This window comes from Peromyscus leucopus, chromosome 11, assembly GCF_004664715.2.
Source record: "Peromyscus leucopus breed LL Stock chromosome 11, UCI_PerLeu_2.1, whole genome shotgun sequence".
NCBI classification, from domain to species: domain Eukaryota; kingdom Metazoa; phylum Chordata; class Mammalia; order Rodentia; family Cricetidae; genus Peromyscus; species Peromyscus leucopus.
The window spans coordinates 57,150,317-57,174,403 of NC_051072.1; the positions used below are offsets into that span (position 1 = coordinate 57,150,317).

Sequence of the window (24,087 nt, forward strand, 5' to 3'; positions counted from 1 at the left end):
GTGTAAGGGCCCAGAAACCTTCGGCCTTTGAAGCCTCACTTAGTCTGGCTCTTTTCTCTCCTCAACAAGAAAACACTGGAGGCCTGGAGATGGAGATAATAAGTTCAATAGGACTGCCTTCAAAAAGAAACTGAGAGGCTAAGCTCTGGCACACCTTCAGTGTCTTATGTATTATTCCTTTTTCCATATGTGAAAAGAAAATCTATTTTCCTGCTTAATAAAATCCTACAACAAGAGAAATACAAAGAAGGAAATAAAGACAAAAGTAAGTTAAGTTCAATATTCAAACAAGAATGAAAGCTGTTAAAACTGTATGTGACTTTCCTAGAGCTCTACCAAGATGAAAAGCATGAGACTCATAGATGTTCAGGGATACAGCCAGACAACCACATGGGTAAGGTGTGCATGAAGTACAGTATTCTATGATTACTCATGTCCATCTTCCAAAGGAAATGTAAAACTCTAAGAGTAAAGTGTTTAGCAGGGTTTAGTTACAGTCACAGAATGCAATCCACAGCATCATGATAAGCAGCTCAGTATTTCTTCTTATTCTCAAATTTCCTTCATTTGCTAACAAGTATCCTAAGACCTCTCCCGAAAGTCACTCTGTAACTTTATTTTCATTTGTTTGTTTGTTTTGCTCTCTATTTTTTGTCATAACATTTCATCTAACCTAGACTGCCCTCAGACTCTAGGTAAGCAATGATGACGATGAACCTCTAACCCTTCAGTCCCCACCTCCAAGTGCTGAGATTATAGTCATGTACACCATTGTACCTTGCTTGGAATATTACATTGAAAAGACCAGATTACACAATTATTGTTTTCACTGAATATGTCCTAATAACTACTAAAGATTTTTATTAACACACATAAATATTTATCTTATAACATTAACACTGTTCTATTTCTTCCCTAACAAATTTAGTGAGCAATCAAAAGTTTACAGGATCAAGTCTTTAGATAATAAACAAGTTAATAAAATATAAAATTAATGTTATACATTTTACTTTATAGAAAGATGGTCTTCTCAAATAAGGATTAAAAATGCACTATCTAAAAACATTTGCCTGCCCCCCAACATTGTTATAAGGACAGCAAGCCTGTCTCTAGGCTATCTCATAGCACCTCAGGTAAGGGCAGCTACACTGGTTAGTCTGTCAACTTGACACAAACTGGAGTCACCTGGGAAGACAGAGACTCAATGGAGGAACTGGCTCCTTTTGATTGGTCTGTGGGCATGTCTGTAGAGGTATTTTCTTAATTAATGATTGATGTGGGACAGGCGGTCCTACCAGGCGGGTGGTCCTGAGTTGAATAAGAAGGTAGTTTAGCTAATCAGAGAGAGCAAGCCAGCAAGGAGCGTTCCTCCATGCTCTCAGTTCCTACTGAGATCCTACTCTGGCCCTTCTGGGATGGACTGATGGCGACCTAAAGTGTATGCCAAGTAATCCTTTTCCTCCTCAAGTTGCTTTTGGTCAGCAACAGAGAAGCAAATTAGAACACATGCATTCCCATCCTCTATTCTATGGAGTCAATGATTATACAGCCAAAGGTGGCCAAGAAAAGCCAGGAGAAAGTATGGCAAAGAACTCTCATTAAACAGGATGTTTTATTTAGAAACTGTATTTATTAGGAGTATTTTTGTTTTTTTTTTTTTTTGTTTTTTTTTTCAAGACAGGGTTTCTCTGTGTAGTTTTGGTGCCTGTCCTCGATCTTGCTCTGTAGACCAGGCTGGCCTGGAACTCACAGAGATTCACCTGGCTCTGCCTCCCAAGTGCTGGGATTAAAGGTGTGTGCCACCACTGCCCGGCTCTTATTAGGAGTATTTTATATTTAAGTCTATAGTAATCTAAGATATATATCATGAAACTTCAAAATAAAAGTAAAAACCAGATAGGCCAAACTTCGGAGCTAGAATATGCATGTTTTAAGAAGGCATCCTCTGCTTTATAACTGTTTGTTGAGCTCTACTAACTACAAGTGGTAAAGACATCTCAAAACTGTATCTTCTCATAAGGCTCAATCCTGCTTCGACAGTGATACAGGTCTTACAGCACAGTGACTATCAACCTAACATTTGGGAACAAAGGGCTATATTAGCAATCACGCAAAAAAAAAAAAAAAAAAAAAGAAAAAAGAAAAAAAAACCTGCAGGAAGACCAAAGGACATGGTTTTATTCCACAGTAAGGACATTAAAGCCAGAAATTCTCTACTGAATCCTTTCTTGAATTGAAAAATTTTTTGTTTTGTTTTGGTTTTTGGTTTTTCAAGACAGGGTTTCTCTGCGTAGTTTCGCGCCTTTCCTGGAGCTCACTTGGTAGCCCAGGCTGGCCTCGAACTCACAGCGATCTGCCTGGCTCTGCCTCCCGAGTGCTGAGACTAAAGGCATGCGCCACCACCGCCCGGCTTGAATTGAAAAATTTTAGATACTTTTTCTTCTAGCAATATTTAAAATCTTATCTAGATTAAATATGTCATATATTACCCATAAAAGAGACATACCATCCATTGCACACAGGTGACTGAATCTTAAGGCAATGATGAGTTTACCTGATAACTGCTCAATTGCTAAATCTCCTAAATATAAAAGTTGTATTTCTTAAATCATTAAAATTCATAAATTCCATGGGCTTGAACAGTGACAATGAGTTTATCTCGCAGAGAAAGATTCACTGGAACACAATTTGTCCTTCCTGAAGGGGTTTATTGTAAGCTGTTCCAATGACCACTCAACCTGATCCTTGGTTCCCAGACCTCTAATAGCACAAGATGCTGGACTTCTGTGGGGACAGACTTTGTAACCTGAGGTGTGGGAGACTAAGGAGCATTATCTTTGGTATACATAATCATGATGATTAATGCTTTAGATTTACATACACACTGTATTTATCACTGAGAAAGAAGCAGAAAATGTGAATTCTATAAATGAAAACAAAAGCTGTATTAACAGAAGTAAAAACTTCCAAGTAAGAAAATCTTTGGGTTTGTATCATTTACTACATTTATTATTAAAGTCTGCCCTATATAAATAAAAGAAAAACAAGCTTAATCCCCAAATTTATGGTTTTCCCCAAAACAGTTTTCACTTCTATCCCTAAAAACATGATTCTAGAATGACTTAACTAGCTTAACATGTGATGGAAACACAGAAACAAAATGTTGGCCAGGAATCTATAAAGCTTAATAAACAGGCTACATGTGGCCCAGAAGATAAGAAGGACCTTATTATAGTAACTAGATGGTGGACTTTCTAAAATCAGAAATTAAAAAAAAATGAAAGACAAATAAACAAAAATTCATATGGGAAAAACTTTGAGGAAAAAAAAGCTTTGTTATAAGTTCAAGTATGATATAAATGAATGCTAGGTATTCATAATTCCTGTAATAGTTTGGATCTGGAATGGCCTGTGTCTTAAAAACCAAGCTTGGAACTATTTTGTGGAGAGCAGGGTGTGTGCACAGGTGAAGGACTTTAAAACCTGGGGCCTAGTAAAGCCAACTTCTGTGTCCTTGAAGGGGACAGTGAGACACCAGATCCTACTCTTTCTTTTGTGTCCAAACCATTAGACAAAGTGGTTGCTCCATCATGTCCTCCAGTCATGATGGGCTACTTGCTTTAGGTTGAAAGAAAACGAGCCAGTAAGTCATAGGCTACAACCTCCAAAATTTTAAGCCAGTCATTCTTTTCTCTTTGTAAGCTAATTGTCCCAGGCATTTGTTGAACAACTCTCTATTGAACGAAACTATTTATTCACAAGACCAAGGATACTTTCCATAAAATATACATACTGAACTCTTCTTCACCTTAGGACTTCCACACACATGCACTTTTAACAATAGTAAAGAGTATTTAATAGCTTTAAAACATTCTTATAATGCTCTTGAATTACTGATAAATTCATGTTTTAAAGTGTGGTAAGTTAGCGTCTATTGAGTCTCTGTTAATTCAAACACCACATACTAAGTATCTCAATCCTGCATTTGACCCTAATTATTATCATCATTTTTAATTTAAACGTAGACAAATTAGATAATTTTCCTAAGACCATAAAGTTACTTGGTGAGAGACCTGAGCTTACACTTTTGAATTATTACATTATTTTGCTTCTGTACAAGTACAGCAATGAGAACTCATGTTTCAAGACTCCTAATTCTGATTATGGACAGGTTTACATGGATCCAGCTATGTAAGCAGCATCCATTATTATAAGAACAGCAGGTAAGACCCTAAGCATCACTATCCTACTTTTGATCTTCATACTCTACTTTTGTTTCCAAGGATCCAATGGTAACCACACCCTCGCCTTCCCTGCAGCTGCCAGTGGTCCAAAGATGCCTTAATGCAGATACAACTTAAGAGAAAACATCCCCAAGTCCTTTTTCATGCACATAGCATGCAAACTTCCCATCTTGGCATACTTATACCGAAACATGTCTCAAGTCTTAAGGACAATCAGCCCTATGGTAAAGAATGAATAGCCGTGCTGCCTTCCCTGAGGACTCCCCTCCTTTGGTTAGGTCCAGCTTTGCTCCTTTCTGCGGACCCTATCAGCTCTCCCTTCCACCCTTCTAGCCCATCCCATCCCTTTGTGATAGCACCAGGATACCTAGAAACCCTTCCTTCCCTCCCTCTTTCCTTTTTCTTTTGGAGTCAGGGTTTCTCTGTGTAGCCTTGGCTGTTCAGCAACTCTTTCTGTAGACCAGGCTGGCCTTGAACTCACAGATATGGCCTGCGTCTGCCTCCTGAATGCTGAGATTAAAGGTGTGTGCCACCGCTGCAGCCCCTGCCCGACTTTCTATATGGGATCCCCCAATAGCCACACCGGGCTGGGACTCAGTAGGTGATTTGCACTCTCCTTCCTGTCCTCCATTTCAACCACCCCTGTTAACATCCTCACCCCTGCAGCAGCCTGCTTACAGGTGCCCCCCATCAACCTCCACTCCATTTACTAGAGACTCCTCCAACACTTGGTACAGACACAGCCCCCTCCCCCCAGCCCTTTAATCCCCGTCACCCCAGACATAGTCTTTGTCCTACTACAGCATACTTGATGCTCCCAATACAGCCCCAACACCCCAGGGCCCTGCATCTTGATATGGACAAGATCCCCTTAGTTCTTTCCCACAGCCCCTCTGAGACTTTTTTTCCTAGCCCACCTCTATTCCTCTATGACACCCACTGACCTGCAGAAGCACTCTCTACCAGGGAATCCACAGCCACCACTCTTCTCTAAGATTCGGAGAGGGCAGCAGCAACCGAGGGGAAGAGCATACGCGCCCAACCAAGCCAAGCCCAGACATCAATACCTAGAACAGTCTCAACCATCACTGCCTAGACTCCATCAGGAAACACAACATGAAAAGCTAGGACAACAGTCTTCCCCCAGGACCCTGCTACTGTAGGCCTGAGCAACGAAGAGCAGCTGAAGGATAAGACTAGGACTGCAAACCAGCAGGTAGGAACGTGTGCAAAGACCTTAACAACGACTATACGAATAAATCCCTCAATGAAGTCTGAAAAAACAATGGAACAAAATCATGAAAACAGTTCCAAACACCAAGTCAGAGACAGGATCCCTAAAGAAAACCCAAACTGAAATAAAGCTGGAAATGAGGGGCCAGAGAGGATACAGGTGATTCCAAGAAAAGTCTTCTCAGACACAACCAAACTGATGCACATATGAACTCCAGCCAGCCCGGTTCCCAGCACTGAGTGTAAGAGAACAGGGCTCCTCCTAACCAAGGCTCTCTCTCCAACTGAGAACGTTTGCAAAGGAAAAACTAGATTTCTCCAGTGGTATCTAGTTGGGTATATTAACTACACTTGAGGGTAGGCCCCATACACACGCAGCAGGAGATGGCCACACAACTGAACTAAATGGTATTCTGTTAGACAAAGTCCCTTTTGTCTCCCTCTGCTTTGTTTGAGACGTGTCCCACCATTGTGTTGTGTACTAATTATGGTTTCTGATTTTGTGTTTTTATGGGTATTTGTGCGCATGTTTCTTACAGGTTTTTTTCTTTCTTTTAAAAAGGTCTGAATTGTTTAGGTCTTGTTTGTTTGTTTGCTTGTTTGCTAGATAAAGAAAGAAGGGGCGTGAAGCTGGGTGGGTGAGGAGGACCCAGGAGGAGTTCGAGGAGAGAAACCATGATAAGAATATGTTGTGTGAAACAAACTTCAATTAAAAAGATGAATTATTAGCCTGGGGCTGAAGAGATGGCTTTGCAGTTAGGAACACATGCTGCTGCTGCTGCTGCTGCTGCTGCTGCTGCTGCTGACGACCCAAGTGCAGCCACAGCAGCCAGATCACAACTGACGCTACCGAAGCTCCAGAGGAACCCAACCAACACCTCTGCCTTCCCCAAGCACCCGCATCCACAGACACATGGCCACCTCTGCCTTCCACAAGCACCCGCATCCACAGACACATGGCCACCTCTGCCTTCCCCAAGCACCCGCATCCACAGACACACGGCCACCTCTGCCTTCCCCAAGCACCCGCATCCACAGACACATGGCCACCTCTGCCTTCCCCAAGCACCCGCATCCACAGACACATGGCCACCTCTGCCTTCCCCAAGCACCCGCATCCACAGACACATGGCCACCTCTGCCTTCCCCAAGCACCGCATCCACAGACACACGGCCACCTCTGCCTTCCACAAGCACCCGCATCCACAGACACATGGCCACCTCTGCCTTCCACAAGCACCCGCATCCACAGACACATGGCCACCTCTGCCTTCCACAAGCACCCGCATCCACAGACACATGGCCACCTCTGCCTTCCACAAGCACCCGCATCCACAGACACATGGCCACATGCACATAGTTAAAAATAACGAACAAACAGTTTTAAAGTAGAATCCTTAACCTTTACTGAAATGAACTCTGATTAGAAATCAAGATGCTCCAGTTCTAGTTCCCCTGACTTGAAGCAAGAGGTACGTTACTCCACTTCTGGTAGAGATGAAGAAAATTATCTATTTCATAGGGTTTATGAGGATTCAAAATGATGACATATGCAAAAGTACTTTAAGATGTTTAAAGTACTAAAAGCAAATTATTCTAACAGTCTCTTAGAGCTAATCCGATAAGGAAGAAGTTTACATTAAATGAATAAAATCTGTCTCCCGTTTCTCTCCAATTCTTTGTGTTTCATGGAAGATCATTTAGTTTTTATTTGTACTTTTTCTCTCCAGTGAATTTTCCTTGTTCTACCCATTCCTTTTCTCCCAGAGAACGCCTGTTTTTCCTCTATGGTATAATGAACTCTGTTGTTCTATCTCACTGGCATGTTTCTTCTATTTACACACTCATCACACCCCTGTTTCTGTCCCAGGTGTTACCCAGGTTGTCTTGCATGATGCTTATTAGTTCAAATGAATTTGACTAAGTAGTTGTGACTCACTGACTATCCAGGAAGGCACACCAAGAGTGGTAAGGGCCAGTCAGCCAATCATTAACAACCCTTTCTAGCCAGCCAGCTCAAGAATTCTAATGCTACTGTTTTCATGCAAGTATTTGGCTATTTTTAGCTGTATCTGATGTCATTCATTAAATTCTGAAATCACTGGAGTGCTAGCATACTGCAAGATTTGATTTCCAGCTGCCAGGTGAAATAAACTAAGTTCTTATGATAATCTTATTAGTCAATTATATATTAAGATTACAAATTTATAGACCTAAAGTTATTTTAAAAGGTAGTTTATATTTTTGTTATTAAATTAAAATGCATAGTTTTTTAATTAAGCCATCAAATGGCAGCTTTTTTTTTAAGCCTGTGTTTTCAAATTCTATGTGTTTAAAAAGATACTTACCTCAGAAGAAAGAAGTTTCTGGGAATTTTTATTTTTAAAATGAATGGAAGAAGTGGGAACATGACTCATGAGTACAAACAGGAAATAAATCTTCCAGGGGTATTTGCTCTAGAGGAAGGTAACAGACAGGCTGGGTATGCCGTGTTCTGCTGTGGGACAAACAGGACGAACAGCAAGTGATGGGGAGATCAGTGAAAAGAGAGACTGAAGGCTCAGACCATGTGCTTCCCTCTCAAATGTAAACTCCTCGCCTCCCCAAGGCCTCCCCAAGGCCTCCCCAAGGCCTCCCCAAGGCCTCCCCAAGGCCTCCCCAAGGCCTCCCCAAGGCCTCCCCAAGGCCTCCCCAAGGCCTCCCCAAGGCCTCCCCAAGGCCTCCCCAAGGCCATTGGCTCTCATTTCTCCTGTACTGTGTGTGTGCGTGTGCGTGTGCGTGTGTGTTTCATATAGCCCACTACTCCACCTCTCCTATACTTTCCATTGACTTTTCATGCTTAGGTTGTGTTCTGTGTTAACTCTGGAAACATTACACATGCCATCACATTCTTCAACTACTCAGGGTAACACTCTAGCTGAAAACATTAACTACAGTGGTCTTCTAGATCTCATCTCACCATGAGTTAAGATGCTCTTCATTACTGTACCAAAATGTATCAATTTAAAGTGGAAGGACTTGCTTAGGATCTGGTTTCAGAAGTCTCGAACAGTGGCCGGTGGGCTCTGTGGTTCTAGAGTAAGGCAGATGTCCATCACAGTAAGAGACAGCTGCTTGTTGCAAGGCAGCCAGGACAGAGAGGAGAAGATAAAGATGCTGAACAAGAGAGAAGGGTCCAGGTTCAAGATGTCCCACTAAAGGTACCCAACGACTGCCAGCCATCTCTTTACCCATCTGACCCCAAGTCTTGGTCTTTTTGTTCTACTGAGTAACTTCATCTCTGAACACTCTGCCTGGACTGTGGTCTATGCTGCTCAGTCCCCAGTGGTTATGTAGCTATCTCAGAGCTGCAGACCCAGATCTCTCACTTTGTATGGGGCATCTCCAAATTTAACCCGTGCCAGCTAATGCATGTTCCTTTATCTAAAGGCCAACGCCCTCTCTGTGCTTACCTAGTCAATGTCATCACTATCCATCCCACTACTCAAATCCAAAACGGGAAACCTCTTTGTTCACCTCAAAATGATATGACACATTGTTATCTGGGATCTCTCTCCTTATCACTTTTCAGCTAAATAATTACAAGCACCCTACCTGTTCTCTACCTGTTCTCAACCTTCTTGAATCTGTCTCTATGTTGATGCCCAGTACTTGTCTAAAAGCACAAAAGTAATCATGACATATACTTGGTTTAAAATGTCGGGGCAGTAAGTCCAAAATCTTCCACAGACTCCACAACTTCCTAATCTGGCCATTGCCTTGTTTCCTAGTGGTACAGACTGTCTTTTCCTAGTACTGCAGCCTCGCCAGCAAGTGGTTCAAACTCCCTGTTACTCCTTGAGTGCACAGTCAACCCCTCTGAGATCTGCAGTAACTCCTCTTGGCCCTTGATACTTCTTCTCATCTGACTTTCAGTTCGGCTCCGCTTTGCTTCCTCTGCAATGCCCTTTCTTACTCTTCCCACCTGGTGAGTGCGGCTCCCGTACTTACATTGTAACCACAACACATGCTCCATTAGACTTTGTGTGACCTGGTTATCTAGCCAACTACTGATCTTCCTGAGGGGAGTGTAGTTTGAATTTCATAAGTTTTTGGTAAATAGGCTTAAACAACAACAAAATTCCAATTTCAAATCTTTTTTTTTTCAAGTGACAAAGTTATAAAATTACAACTGGTCCACTGGTTAGTCTTAGTTGAGCTACACAAGTGAGCAGAGCTATAATTACTCAAATATGTGACTCCAATAGCACCAGCATTTCCATCAGAGGTAAGCACTAATACAGGCCTGCTTCCTTCAGCAGACCACAGCCTACAAAGCCCAGGTCTAAACTCCTAAGATAAGAGGGCCATGCATCTGCTGGATTTGAATTCAGCTCTTAGTAAAAGTTTCACTTTACAAAACGATCAGGAAGGCTTATGAATCTGGCATTTTTCTGAAGGAACAGATTCACAGCTTTTTGTCAGTCCTCAGAAGACCCCTTGACTTCAACATTATTAAGCATCAATGACCCACATATATGAAGCAAATGCTGAAAAGAACATGTTGATAGTTTTATGGGGAAAAAAACTAAAAAAAAATTTTTTAAATAATGTATATGCTGCATTTTAAGTTCAGCAAAGTTAGTCTAAATATTTATATGCCAATTATTAGTATTAATTTGATATCTCCAAATTAAGTTACTTAAAAGTTCAAAGCCAAGGTGTTCTTCTGAATCTCTGAGTGACAGAAAAAAAATAAATAAATAAACAATGGCAGGTTTAAGAGCTATACCTTCTGATAGCTGATGTAGAAAGCTAAAGTCTAGTACAAAAAAGACCAAAGCATGCAAGAGGTTATTATCGACCACCATGCTGTAGATTTAGGTTAACTTACTGAAGAAGGGTAAAATGAAACAGGCACAAGAAATGAAATAAGAGAGCACCCAGAAACCCTCCCTCTTCTAGCCCACTTGTCCAATATGAACAGATGTCTATGATGATTTGTATGCCACTTTATATTCATAAGCGTAAGCACACCTAGAAAGATGTCATAGGTGAGAGGACTTGATGACCTCTGAAGGCAGCTAAGAATTTAGGGCTGGAGATACAGGGGTAGAGTACTCGCCTAGTCTGCACAATACCTTGAGCTCACTCCCACGACTAGAAAAAAGGACAGTCTAGATCTAAATACCTTAAATCCATAAATTATCAAATTGCAATTTTGATTTTTAACAACATACAAGAGACTAGTCTTAAGCTTCTGCAAACAGCACAATGACCATGCTCAACTGTCGTGAACAGTTGGTCCAAGTACAGGAACCATGTTCAAACAAAGGCCTGCATCTGTTTGTGCTGTGAGAGAGACAAGTGGGAAACCCTCAACCACGACTGACCGAGTGTGGCTCGAGGACTACAGAACTTCGAGGGAGACGTGCTTCCATGGAGAGGCTAAAAAGATGATGCTTAATAATATGCAAGGAACCCTATGCCAGGCATTACAAGAGGCCTTCTGTTTCCTTCCTTTAAAGAAGATGTTGAAAATGAGTGGCCAAGGCAACAGGTCATGCTTCTGATAGAGATGCAGAGGCAAAGAGAGACACTGAGACCCAGCTAATCCAGTTCATCCAAATGTCTGTTCTACTGATCGCTGCTACAGAAGTGCTACTCTCTGTGTGGAAATGACTTTACATACACCAATATTAACTTGGCCCTGAACAGTTTCTAGCAAGGTTTTGTGTGTTTCTAATCTCTCAATATTCTCTCTCTCTCTCTCTCTCTCTCTCTCTCTCCCTCCCTCCCTCCCTCCCTCCCTCTTTTCTCTTCCCCTTTGGTCTATACATAAATACTTCAAATGATCCCTTCTAAAAATATACTACCACAATCACTGCCCTCAGCACCCTCCTCATAGGCCTCTTGTCATCCCCTGCAGAGAAAACAAGCCATGGGAACAAGAACTGGATGCCCACCCTAAACCTACACACAGCCTGGCACCTTCTCTCATGGCCTAGCAGCAGAGATGGACTTCCCTTTAAGGCTCGTACAATCATACACTCTTCTCCGACCTCCACCTCTAATTACCCTCTTTGTAGTACCGACCTCTGTTCCTCCACCACTCCTCTGTGTAAGCCCCAGAACTACGACCACCCATCCCTGGGCAATGAGGGGATCCCAGTCAGGGCGACATACTCTTCCAGGGGGCGCCCTTCCCTCTCACCACAGCTGAAGCTTTGGAACGGACTCAGTGTATCTACCACTGGCCACTTCCCAAGCCCTGTCATATCTCAATCCAGTACCCGCTGGCTGCCCTCCCGACCTGTCTTGCACAGTCACTCACTAGTGACTGCTCACCGGCTCCTAAGAGGACACATGCACCCTCACTACTCTGCCTCGCCGGCACTAATGATCCAGCAAGCTGGCTTTTTAGTTCTAAAAATCTTATTTTGGCTTTTCTGTCACAAACCTTACAGGTTTTCCGTCTACCTTTTGAGGGACTTTATCTTCTTCATAGCCTCCTCTTCCTCTCTGTCCTTAAATGTTAACTAAAGATGCCAGTTTCTGTACAGTGAGCACCTCGAGCACGTGCGCTCTCTCACTCTCTCGTTTTTTGTTTTTGTTTTTCAAGACAGGGTTTCTCTGTGTAACAGCCCTGGCTGTCCTGGAATTGACTCTGTAGACCAGGCTGGCCTTGAACTTACAGAGATCTGCCTCCCTCTGCCTCCTTAGTGCTGGGATTAAAGGTATGTGCCACAAAAAAAAAAAAAAGTGCCACCCAGCAAAAACAAGTTTTTGAAACTTCTTTTTATTGTATATGTATTGGTGTTTTCCCAGCATCAGTTCCCCCTTGGCACAGGAGTTAGAGGCCACTGTTAGCTCCCGTGTAGGTGCTGGGGGTTGACCCCAGGTAGTCTGGAAGCGTAGTCAGTGTTCCTAACCCTGAGGAGCCCCAGCACTCTTTATTCGCAAGGAACATCATTCAGTCCTCTTCCTCTCCTTTGAACAGCAGACCCTACAGCTGCCTCACTCAGCATGTCCTGCTGGAATCCTGTACCCTCAGCATGCCTGAGACGCTTCACGTGAGCAAACCCGGCCTATGCCTCACTGGCCACATCCCTCCACGTGAGTTGCTCTCTAGCTCACTCCCTGTCTCACACACCCACTCTACTCTGCCCCACATTATGTCTCTCAGCGCTTTGCTGCTTCTGGACTTAATCTAGCTCCATCCGTTCTCTACTTTAAGGAGCTAGAGAGATGTTATGAAGATGCGTGCAGGAACATGCTACTGACACGATTACTTTCCTACTTAAAATGTACCTGCCTTGTCTTTATAACATACACAAACTCCCCGGTCTCCAATCCCACGATCACGTCGATTCCCAATACGCTGGACTGCTTTCACCTCTTCCTGTAACCGTTCTTTTCTTCCCTTGACCTCTAGATCCTTGCCATAGTATAGTTTATTAAAACGTTTCCCTTTTCTATTTCTCCACACCTCTTTGGTTATCTCTTTATATCTACTCAAGGCCTTGGCTTCAACAGCAACTCCTCCAGTTGATGTATGGAGTGTATGTCTATCAAGTAACCTGCATATGCCCAATAAAACACTTATTTCTTGTTGCCCATTGAACTATGTACTTTTCCCAAAGACTGTAATCAATAAGAAGGTATGTTTTCATAATCAATAAGAATATGTATGCTTTCTTTACTGATGTATCCAGTGTATCCAATGTATTGCCTGGCACTCAATGAATACAAGTCATTTACTGAGTTTGCTGACAATAAACAACAAACACATTTTACTAGGTTTGCAAAGAGATGTTTGCTCAAAGCCTCACGAGTAAATAAAACTTTTTAAAAATAGCTTCCATTATATAATAGAAATACAAAGAAATGTAAAAGTATAAAAGGCATTTCCTCAAGGTAAAATTTAAAAAAAAAATCTCTTTGAACAGTTCAATACCTGATGATCATTATATCAAGAAACAGGTTCTTATGAATGTTCTTCCATCTCAAGAAAAGACAAATTCATTTCAGTACCCGATCACTGTAACTTATCCGTCCCCTTTGTGTTCAATTCTTTGTTCGATGAGCGACTGTCTTGTAAGATATGACTAGCCTAGTGTCGATACGTCAGTCAGATCACCATCTCCTGCCTGCACTGTTCCCAAGAGAAGGGAGTTCAAAGAACAAACTGAGGGCAGCCCAGCAACACCGGTGTACTAATTTAGTCTCCTGACAGCCTGCAGCCCTCTTTACAGAGAGCAATCTTAGAGCTGGTGAGTAAGCTAAGAGCCAAGAAAAAGTGCTCTCCTCATCTGCCACAGAGACACAAAAAAGGAGACTGCTATGGAACGAATTGTACCTTCTCCAAGTTCAGACGGGGAAATCCTGACTCCCTGTGTGAGGGTATTTTGAGGAGTAGTCTCTGGAAAATAATCACATTTAGCTGACATCTTGAGGGTAGGACCCTCGTGATGAGATTAGTTCCCTTGTAAGAATAAAGGCAGATATCTTGCCTCCCCTCCCTCCCACCTCCACGGAAGGATATGCTGTCTATGAGCCATCAGGACAGGCCTCGTTAGGAACCAACCACATGGCACCCTGATCTTGGACTACTGTCCTCTAGAACCATGAGGAAATCAGCTTCATCCTACGGTTTCCTATAGTAGCTCTCCATATGAATGGAATTCCACAAACCAGCTCCAATTCCATTTTTATTCAACAGTAATATCTTTAAGTCAACACAAGGATGCTGGTCTTGAAGTTTTGTTTTTGTTTTCAAAGACTACCTTTTAGCTGACAATTTTAGAAAAGAAAATCAAACAGGAGTAGGGGTCACAGACCTCACTGGAAGGCAGTATCAATCAGGGAATAAAATAAAATGGTACTCACCACCACCAAGAGTGTAAGAATCCTGGCGGCTCCCCCAGTGTGATGTTTTTTTCCCATCTTATCTAAAACAAATTTAAAAAAACATTAAATACTTTCCTTGTAGTACGTTTCCCCCATACATATTACCAAGCAATGTTTTTCCTCATTTAAAATGCTAAGTGATTTGAAGTTCTTCATCATTTTCGTGTTATTCTTTCTTCAGGTTTTCCAAGTACTCCTTTTACATAGTGATTAGGAGACTAAATGGGTGTGTGGGAAGATGCCACCGTAACTGTCTTGAATTTGCTTCTCACCACTTCAGGGATCAACGTTTGTGTCTTGGTGCTCCATAGGTCCGTGAACAGAGAAGCGGCTCAGCCATTAAAAGCATTTTCTGTGCACACCTGGTGACCAAAGTTCAGTTCCAGGCACCTACATAAAGGGCGTTGAGGGATACCAGAGTTCTCCTTCCACCTCTAGGTGCACGCCAGGCACACGCATTCCCCACACGTGATGGGTGTGTGCGTGCGCGCGCGCACACGCACGCACGCACGCGCGCACACACACACACACACACACACACACACACACACACACAATCATCAATAGACTGACACTAAGAATGTCTTTCCTGCTCTAGTCATTCATTGACTGCCTTCCTGTTAAGGTCTCACAGAACAGCTCTGGGAGGAGAATGAAGGGAGGAGGACGGGAAAGAGCTGCCAAGATCGGGGCTGCTCCATGGGGCTGCTCCACCAGCATCGATGAGTGAGGATAACAGCCAGCTCCACTGTTTCCAGCAGAAGCAGGCTGGTTTCCTCCTGACCTAAGATGCACAAACAAAATGGAGCAAAACCTCTCCTCCAAGAGCAGTAGGTAGCCCATGAGGCTCCCTGAGATCCTCAAGTCACTGAGGCCAGGAAGCTCACTGCTTCCTTGGAGATCAAAACTACAGCTGTGTAAAATCTCTTACCCATGGCTTTGTAAGCACAACCCCTTTGGTCTGGTCTTTCAGTCCTGATGACTGGTTATGGAGATGAGTGATTCCATGTAAACATATCACTTCAATGTTCCTTCTATGCCTTTTTAAATTAAACAGTTTAGTTATTTTCCTATGTTTCTGCTGATATTTAGTGTGCTTTTAACTAGTGTGTCTAGATCCTCATTGATATCACCAAGCCACAGCACTTCATGAAAGAATATTTAAATTGCATTCCTTTTCAGCAGAATGAAGTATAAGCATTAGCAACATGAACCCAGGACTAGTTAAGACTTCTTTGCCTCTGTTTTCTCATCCATAAAATAAGCTAGTGATTACGTACCTAAAAAGGGTTTTGAGAGGATTAAACTGGTTAGTACCTGAAGCCACTTAAAATAGTGAGTACAGAAATAGTGGTAACTGTTGGCTGTTGAGCAGTCTGCTCTTACCCTGAAGACATTCTCACAAACAGTTGACCTAGCATCATTTTCACCTATACCAAAACAGCCAGAGACATGTCACACAAAAAACACTTATGTGTTTAGGCTTACACTAAACAAAATTAAACTTACTCCTCAGAACACTGTAAAGTACCTTTGTGGATATCATATGTACAACCGAGAAGAGAATACAGTTGTAACCACAAGAGGACTGAAACAGAACCCAGCCTTAAGGAGCTTCCTCCAACGGGAGACAGTCAGTCAGCAGGTGATGAGAGCAGAGCCTGCTCTTGGAGATATATGGACATTGGACTGTGGGAACTCTGGAGGGTGAGCTTTAGACCAGTCTGCAGAGGGCAGGGAAGGCTGCCCAGAGGAGCTTCCTCAGTGCAGAGCACTGGCAACCGGTTCCCTCCCTGCGTCTCCCCCAACCCTCTAACACCCAGGAGGAAGTGACCATGCAGTATGCATGGCAATTACTGCAAAAGCATTATAGGTGTCCTGGCTTGATTTCAGCAGGAAACTTCTGGAACAAGCTGGGTAATTGCAAGCTTGATCTAGACAGAGGAAGATCTCTGGGGAGGCCTCTGCTGAGGAGAATTCTCAGACTTCACCATCCAGTCACTCATTCTCCCTCCACAGCCATATCAATGGACCATGGCTGTTTCAAAGCAAAACTCGACAGAAATGCTTGTGATCCTTCTGTTGTAGTTAAAGCTGTATTCAGGAAAGCAGAGGGGAAAAAAGGCTGCTCTTCTCAGAGCTGGAGAAACGAAGGGAAGTCTACCTGGACTCTCCACTGAGCCCAGACTAGTGATCTAAAGCACCTGTGACAGACTAGCATCCTGTTTTGCTGGTCAGGGAGGAAGAGGTGCACACTGGTGCTCTTTCCCAGCAGTCCCCTGGCAGATGCTCAGCTACCTGGTCAGGTTCCAAATACAGATGTGTAGGTTTTGGAGTGCTAGATGACTTAAGGGGTACCTCACTCAGAGTGAAAACATACAGGCCATTGTTTGGCACCACACTGGAGAACAAAGTCAGGTTCCTTTGTATTTCAAAGGGGAAGGCTTATAATTCTGGTTTGGCTTAGAGGGATAATCTCTTAGTTTTGGCAATTACAAACCAATAGAGAAGATTAAGTATGACACACTTAAGAGAGTTTCCACATAGTGGGAGGGCAAGAATAAAGGTTGTAAGAGAGAATACTGAGAGATGTGACGTGATGAGTAAGCAGGAACCAGATCAAGGAACACTTTGAGACTCAATTTAAAAACAAAAAGGTTGAAACGTCTACGAGAAACACGGGGAATATTCTTCAAGACACTGGGGTAGGCAAGAAGTTTCTGAATAGAACTTCATTAGCAAAGGAATGAGCCCCAAGTATCACAGACTGGGACTACATGAAGTTAAAATGAAACCATCAGTACAGCAAACAGCCCATAGGAAGGGGGGCTGGAATCTTTCAGCAACACTTCAGATCGGGGCTAACATCCAGACTGTACAAAAACAAACACAAAAACAAAACAAACAAACAAACAAAAAACCTGCAGAAATTAAATGCCAAAGAACTAAAACCGCCAGCCAACAAATGGTCTAATGAAATGAACAGACAGTTTTTAAAGAAAGAAAAACAAAAGGCCAATAACTATTTTTAAAGTGTTCAACATCTATAGTCATCAGGAAAATACAAATCATAACTACTTCAAGAGCTCATCTCACCAGCCATAATGCTATCATCAAGAAATCTCACAACAGATGATGGGGAGGATGCAGGGGCAAGAGGCCCTACTCACTGCTGGTGGAATGCCAATTAATAAGCCATCATGGATATCAGTTCGGAGGTTCCTCAGAAAGTTAAAACTAGAACTGCCATATGACCCGGTTATTCCACTCCTGGGGGTGTGCCCAGAGAACTGTATTTCCTTCCACACAGATACTGCACTTCTCTATTTACTACAGCCAGGAAACATAACAGACAGACATCTATCAGCAGATGAATCGAGAATAAAAATTAATAAAGAAAATAAGGCTTTTGATGTCAGAGTGTGGGGAGGGGCTAGGAGGAGCTCCAGGGTCGGCAGCTATGAGGAGCTGAAGGAAGGAAAAAGAAGGGAGAAAGTAATAAAATTCTATTTCAACTAAAATAAATGACAAATAACAACAAAACTGATTATTACTCAGGTCTAAAGAAAAAAATGAAATCACAAAATTTGCAAGAAAATAGATGGACTTAGAATGTATAGTATTAAACAAAGTCACCCAAATTCAGAAAGAAGAAAAAAACGGATACTCTCCCTCTTATGTAGCCTATAACGTAAACACCTGTAAGTGTGGGGCCACTTTCCCATTCAGTATGAAAACAAAGAAGGGGTAATCAGGTGATTAGGGAGGATTAAATCAGATAAAAGGACACATGAGTCATGAAAGTGATACAAAGCTAACAGTTTTTGTAGTCTCAACTCTGTCGTATTTTTATTTATATAATGGGTAAGTACATAAAATGTACATGAGCGTGTAAAAGCACGCTCAATAATCAGCTAAGCCCCACAGCTTCAGAGTCGAGGCTCTAACTGGACAGTTCACTGTGCTGTACAGAGGTTAGAACTGAGCACACTTTTGTTTGGGTCCCTATCTTAAGTACATAAGATGTAAATGAATTGGAATTGTAAGGTAAATAACTAATGTACTACCAACAAAATAAACAAACAAAATGTAACAGCAATCTTAAGAAAGTTAAATAAAAACTCAAGCAATCAATTAAGTTAGGAGACTAAATGTAAACAATAAACACAAACACATCATATAAATGTGAGGTAGATTTTAATTTGAATTCCCCTAAGTAGTAACATTTTTTTAAAAACTGTCCATTTTTGTCTCCTTGTATCTGTTAATTTCATTCGCTCATATCCTTTGGTTCATAAACACTAAGGAATATGACTTAACTAATATTGGTGAGAAATGAAACTCTGATGTCCTATAGATAGAATGTAGTTGAAAACATTTTTGTTGCTCTCAACCTTTTGCCTTACCAGATCGTTATGGCTTGTGTCTTCATAAAAGGGCATAAGATCATAAATGTGCCCCAAACACACAAATATTCTGAGCACTGGAATTAGCCCTATCTTACAAATAACAAGGTTTTCAAAATACTGTTCTCATATTTCATGCCAGTTCATCTTGGCTTTGCATAATATGCTCATGAAACAAAACTACCACTGTTCTTATTAAAAACGGAAAGTGAAATGGCGTGAGGTCTCAGTGCCAGGCGCACTGGAGGTAGGGTTAGACTCATGGTCCAACCTGCCCTGCACACCCATCACCACGCAGTCTTCTACCTGAGCGACCAGCCAATCAGAAGCTCTTTCAGAGATAATGGACTCTGAGACGCTACCGTATGTGTTTTCCTGATACAGTCTTTTATCAGAAGAAGCCTGAAGGTAATCAGTGAGGGTTTTAAAGCACTACATCTTATGATCCCTTAAAGGATCACAAATGCATCTCACATATCACTGCTCTCAGCCTGGTAACATATTTACTAGAAAGAGACCAGAGTTCATCTTTGCCATGTCAAATTAGAGTTCTGTATCAGAAGCAGCTCGGCTGACTTCAGACCACCGGACAGAAGAGCCTGCCTGCCTTTTACCATTACTGAACAACACTGAAGCCAGGAACGTTCCCGTAGCGAGTGATACTGCTACTTCCAAACTGTCACTAGCCCACCCAGGGCTTATCTATGGAGAGAATGAAATCCTCTCACAAAGGGGCAAAACGGATCGGGGAAATGAACATCAGAAACAACCTAAGAAATGTCAACAGCAAATGTAATTGCAAATTTTCATACCTATACTCCCAGAGCAGCACGAGGCCATTACAAAGAACAGGCCGTATCTCCATGAAAAAGACATGCTCTCCTAGTTTGACAAGTTGAAAGGAGAACAGTATGTACAATAGGAAAATGTTCTGTTTGAAAGCAAAGGTGTGTGTGTGTGTGTGTGTGTGTGTGTGTGTGTGTGTGTGTGTGCAGAGTTGAGTGTGTGTATATAAAGCACATCACACCAAATTTACAACTATCTTCTGGAAAGGGGTGGCGGAATTCTTCCATTGAAAAATTACATTCGTTTACGCATTTGTTGTTTAGCTACCATACATTAATAATCAGCGGCATGGATAAACGGCCATGTCAGCCGACAGTTTAGAAATACATTTGTCCCAAATGGGGATCTTCGGTTCACTGAGGGCTTCGCTGTGGGCTCCAGGCTTGTCTCTATGCTTGGGCAGCATCTATGTCGACAAGTTCTCTGTCTCGACTGGGTTTTCCTTCTCTGACACTTTCCTGATTAAATATCAAATCCACCTCTCTTCCTATCACCACAGGCCCAGCTAGAATCTCTATACACCTGGAACTTCCATGCAGTTCTCAAAACCTGTTCTTCTGCTGTATTTTGGATTTGGGTCCTTGTCTGTGAGTACGCTGGCTCTATCATATAATCTAGCCTTTGTTTCCAGCATTTCTAATAAGCTAAGAACCAAACACAGAGTCATGAACAAAATACACATTAACTGATGCTTGGCTTGTGGTGTAAGGACAAGTGATGTGCTTGTTATCTCACACAACAATGCTCCCATGAATCATCTCATAAATATGGTCAAAAAGCCTAATCAAACATCCCATGAAAAATGAAGCGTGTGTGTATAAAAAATACAATACATTTTCATTTGAGGAAAATTAGAAAATAAATATTACCAATAAAGGAAAACTTTGAACCATGTGCAGTTATTATTTTTATACCAGAGATTTTTAATCTGGGTCAATAACTGGGTTACAGGATTAGTAAGCCTTTGACAGTTGGCAAAAAATATAATAATAATAATAATAATAATAATAATAATAATGACACGTATTTTTCTAAGGTGAGGGCCTATTTACTATTCATCAAGTTCTTAAGAATCTCCAATTCAAAAATTAAGAACTAGCTCTATCCCCATAACTTTACAAAATAAATAAATAAAAATGTCAAGTGTATAAGATTTTATATCTTTACATATTTTTCATATACATATGTTTAAATATATATGTATTACATTTAAGTATTTTTTTGCATTTGCAAAATACAGGAAGCAACCTGAATGGTCATCTATAGTGGGCATCAAAAAATAAAATAGATCATGAAAGATTTCAGAAAATGAAATATTCTACAGCCATAAAAAGAGAATTATGACATTTTTTAAATCAACAGAACCCAAGTTTCTACATCAATGAGAAAAAAAATCCAAGTACTGAACAATATGTATGATAAAAATTCATGTCAACAACCAAAAACCAGATATGCATACATCTATTTAACTTTTTCATCTTTGCATGCTTCTAACTAGATATACTGTTACTTGCCAGGCATTGTGGCTCACATCTATAAACCCAGCACTCAGGTGACTGAAACAGAAGACTTTCCAGGAATTTGAGGCCCAATTTAGCTAAATGGCAAGTACCAGGCCCACTCACGGATGCTGCCAAGATTCAGTCTCAAAAACTAAAACCAAAAGTCAACAATAACATAAAATAATACACACCCTCAAAGCATACTGGTACGCATAGTTTACCCATGTCTTAGTTCCAGCTACCTCCCTATATACACCATTCTGTATTTAGGGATGGGATTCTGGAAATGGCATTTCATTACTTAGCTCCTTGCTGGGGCCTAGCTTTCTGCTGAGTTCTGCCTTCAGGACATCACGAGTAGGCAGGCCTGTGGCTCCAAAAGTGAAGCAGCTGACAATTCTGGACATCAGCAACACCTATTCATAGGGATAGGTGTGTGTGCGCGCGCGCGTGTGAGTGTGTGTGTGTGTGTGTGTGTGTGTGTGTGTGTGTGTGTGTTTGTGTGTGTGTGTGTGTACAAGAGGTCAGTATTGTGAATTTCCTTGAAACTGTCCTCTATGTATTTCTCAGATAAGGTCTCTGGCTGAGCCCAGAGTTCACTAATTGACTACATACACTTGCTGACCACCAAATCCCAAGCACTGGGGTACAAGTGGGCTCTGCTGAACCCAGCTTTTGATGCGAGTCAAAAATAGGGTATGAACTCTGGTCTTCATGTGTGTAAAAAGCACTCCAGTCGCTGATACATCTCCACAGCCCACTAACAAGCCTTCCTCCGAAGCTCTGGTCTTGTCAACATGACACCTTTTCAGCAGACCTATGTATGCCCCTTCAAGAACATCTCTACAAGTACACCGATAGGCCTCGAGCTCATGGTCTCTAAACTTTCCTCTTTTCCTAAATTCTCTCACACTTTTTAAATGTGTACCATTTAAAAAAAATTTTAACAACATAAAGGATAAAACCAGTTCCTGAGTGAATATCAGGGGTATCCGATTCATTCTCAAATAAAATGCCTGAGATTTCTAATCTAGAAAGAATGTGCTGTTCCCTCTAATTTCTAAGGTATAAGTATATGCACATATCAAACTAAATGCAAATAAATGCAAGTGAAATAAAAAAATAAAAATACTTAAAAGTTGAAACAAAAGAAACTTAACATAAGGAAAAATCTGACCATGCTTTGAAGTGAATAGTCTACAACTCTGCTGTTCTGTTCACATATGGCTCCCAGATTTCAATTCAGCTAGCTAACATTTCCCAGTTGTCCCTGCCACATCCCAAGTTCCCCACAGTCACGTGACTGTTGGGAGCCTTACCAAATGGTCCACACTGGCAGCCTTCCATGAGCAGTCTCATCGGACAACACTGATTTGCTTTAGAAGGAAGAAAGATGAAAAATACATACATATATACATACATGCATATATACATATATGCGTGTGTATGTATATATATGTAATTTTTATTGGGAAACTCCTCAATGGTCCTTTGCTGAGATTTTTGGGGTTTTTTTTGGTTTTATTCTAAAGGTCATTAGAAGGTCATGAAAGGAAAGACTTTTCAGTATTCTGTGTAACAAAAGTTTTGAAAATTACAAATGATATCTTGAAAAGAAGTGCAGGATGTCTAGGAGGATTTGTTTTAATGACAATCTGGAAAACTGCAAGGAGTCAACAAGTCAGAAGGCAAACTGCAGCTCAAGAGAACAGCCAGTGGGAGATTCTCTGTGGCAAGAGAAGAACAAACACAAGCCGTATCAGTTGTATCTAATCAGTTTTAGCATCCATAAAATCCTGAAGACTTGTCCCACTGTTCCTTGACCTTTCTTTCTCAATGAGTTCATGGAGATTAGAAACTCTCCAGGGAATAAAACCTAGGGACAGGAAAGGGGTGAGCAGATGGGACAGCAGCACACCTTGTAATGCTCAAAAGCGAGAAAGCAGAGTGAGAGAACTCAATGTTCCTCTACTAAGGTTCACTGCCGGCAGGGCGGACTTGAAGGAGAACGGGTCATGCCCAAAGCCAGATTATCATAGGCCATCCAAGTGACAGACATCTGACACACTCATGTACACATAAGACGTATAGTTACTACTGTGCCCAGAAAGGACACAAAAATAGAAAAAACACAGAAACAACAAAAATAGAAATAAATGACTGGTCCCAAGTGTGAAAGGCAACACTGGAGCACTCGCTACCTTCCAGACTATTCTATTCCACTTACTGTACTAATCAATGTAAACCCTGTGCAAATCTGCCATATTATCTTCTTTCAAAATTAAGAAAAGCATCTAAGACGTGGAGCATATTCAAACTCAAGACATTTGGTTAAAAGGCACTTGCAGATTGGACTCTATGACCTTCAAATGAGCTCAAGCAACTGGCTAGCAAGTACACTCTTCTTTCTTTCTTTATGCAGGTAAAGAGGGAACAGAACTTCGGAGCCTATAGTGTCCAATAACTGGGTACTGAAGAAGCAACCTGTTCATTAGATGTGGCAAGGCTCCCATTTTGGCCACCTTGTTGGCCAAGAAAAGAGGTTAGCAAGAATGTAAACTGTAAAAGAAAAGGGGAACATGTATAAACTCTACAGCAACATTTTACTCTTTCTTTTCCCCCCTCAGGACAGGGTTTCTCTGTGTAGCCCCGGCTGTCCTAGAACTCACTCTGTAACCCAAGGTGGCCTCAAACTCAGAGATCCACTTTCCTTTGCCTTCTAAGCACTAGGATTAAAGGTATGCATCACTACACCTGGCTAGCATTTTAATACTTAATTATATATTTGTTAACAATATCCAGCCTCATTTCCAAGCACAAACATTATAAAAATTTCAAAGACCAACAGGAATTCTCTCTGGATATGAGAATACTATAACAATAAAAACACAACTAGCGATGAGCACAAAGTACTGAAGTTGACCTGGACAAACATTCTCCTGCAGCTGAATTTTACTGGTCGTCTTC

At 41.6% G+C, this 24,087-nt stretch overlaps 1 protein-coding gene across 4 annotated transcripts in view; it reads right to left on the bottom strand.

Moving 5' to 3' along the window:
* The window catches only part of Ssbp2 (single stranded DNA binding protein 2), a 264,312-nt gene that overhangs the window by 155,081 nt on the left and 85,144 nt on the right, over positions 1 to 24,087 (bottom strand). For all 4 annotated transcript variants that reach the window (XM_028891032.2, XM_028891030.2, XM_028891033.2 and 1 more), the window contains exon 3: positions 14,346 to 14,407. In XM_028891032.2, coding sequence (XP_028746865.1) covers positions 14,346 to 14,407 — 62 coding nt within the window. The remainder of the gene's footprint in view (positions 1 to 14,345; positions 14,408 to 24,087) is intronic.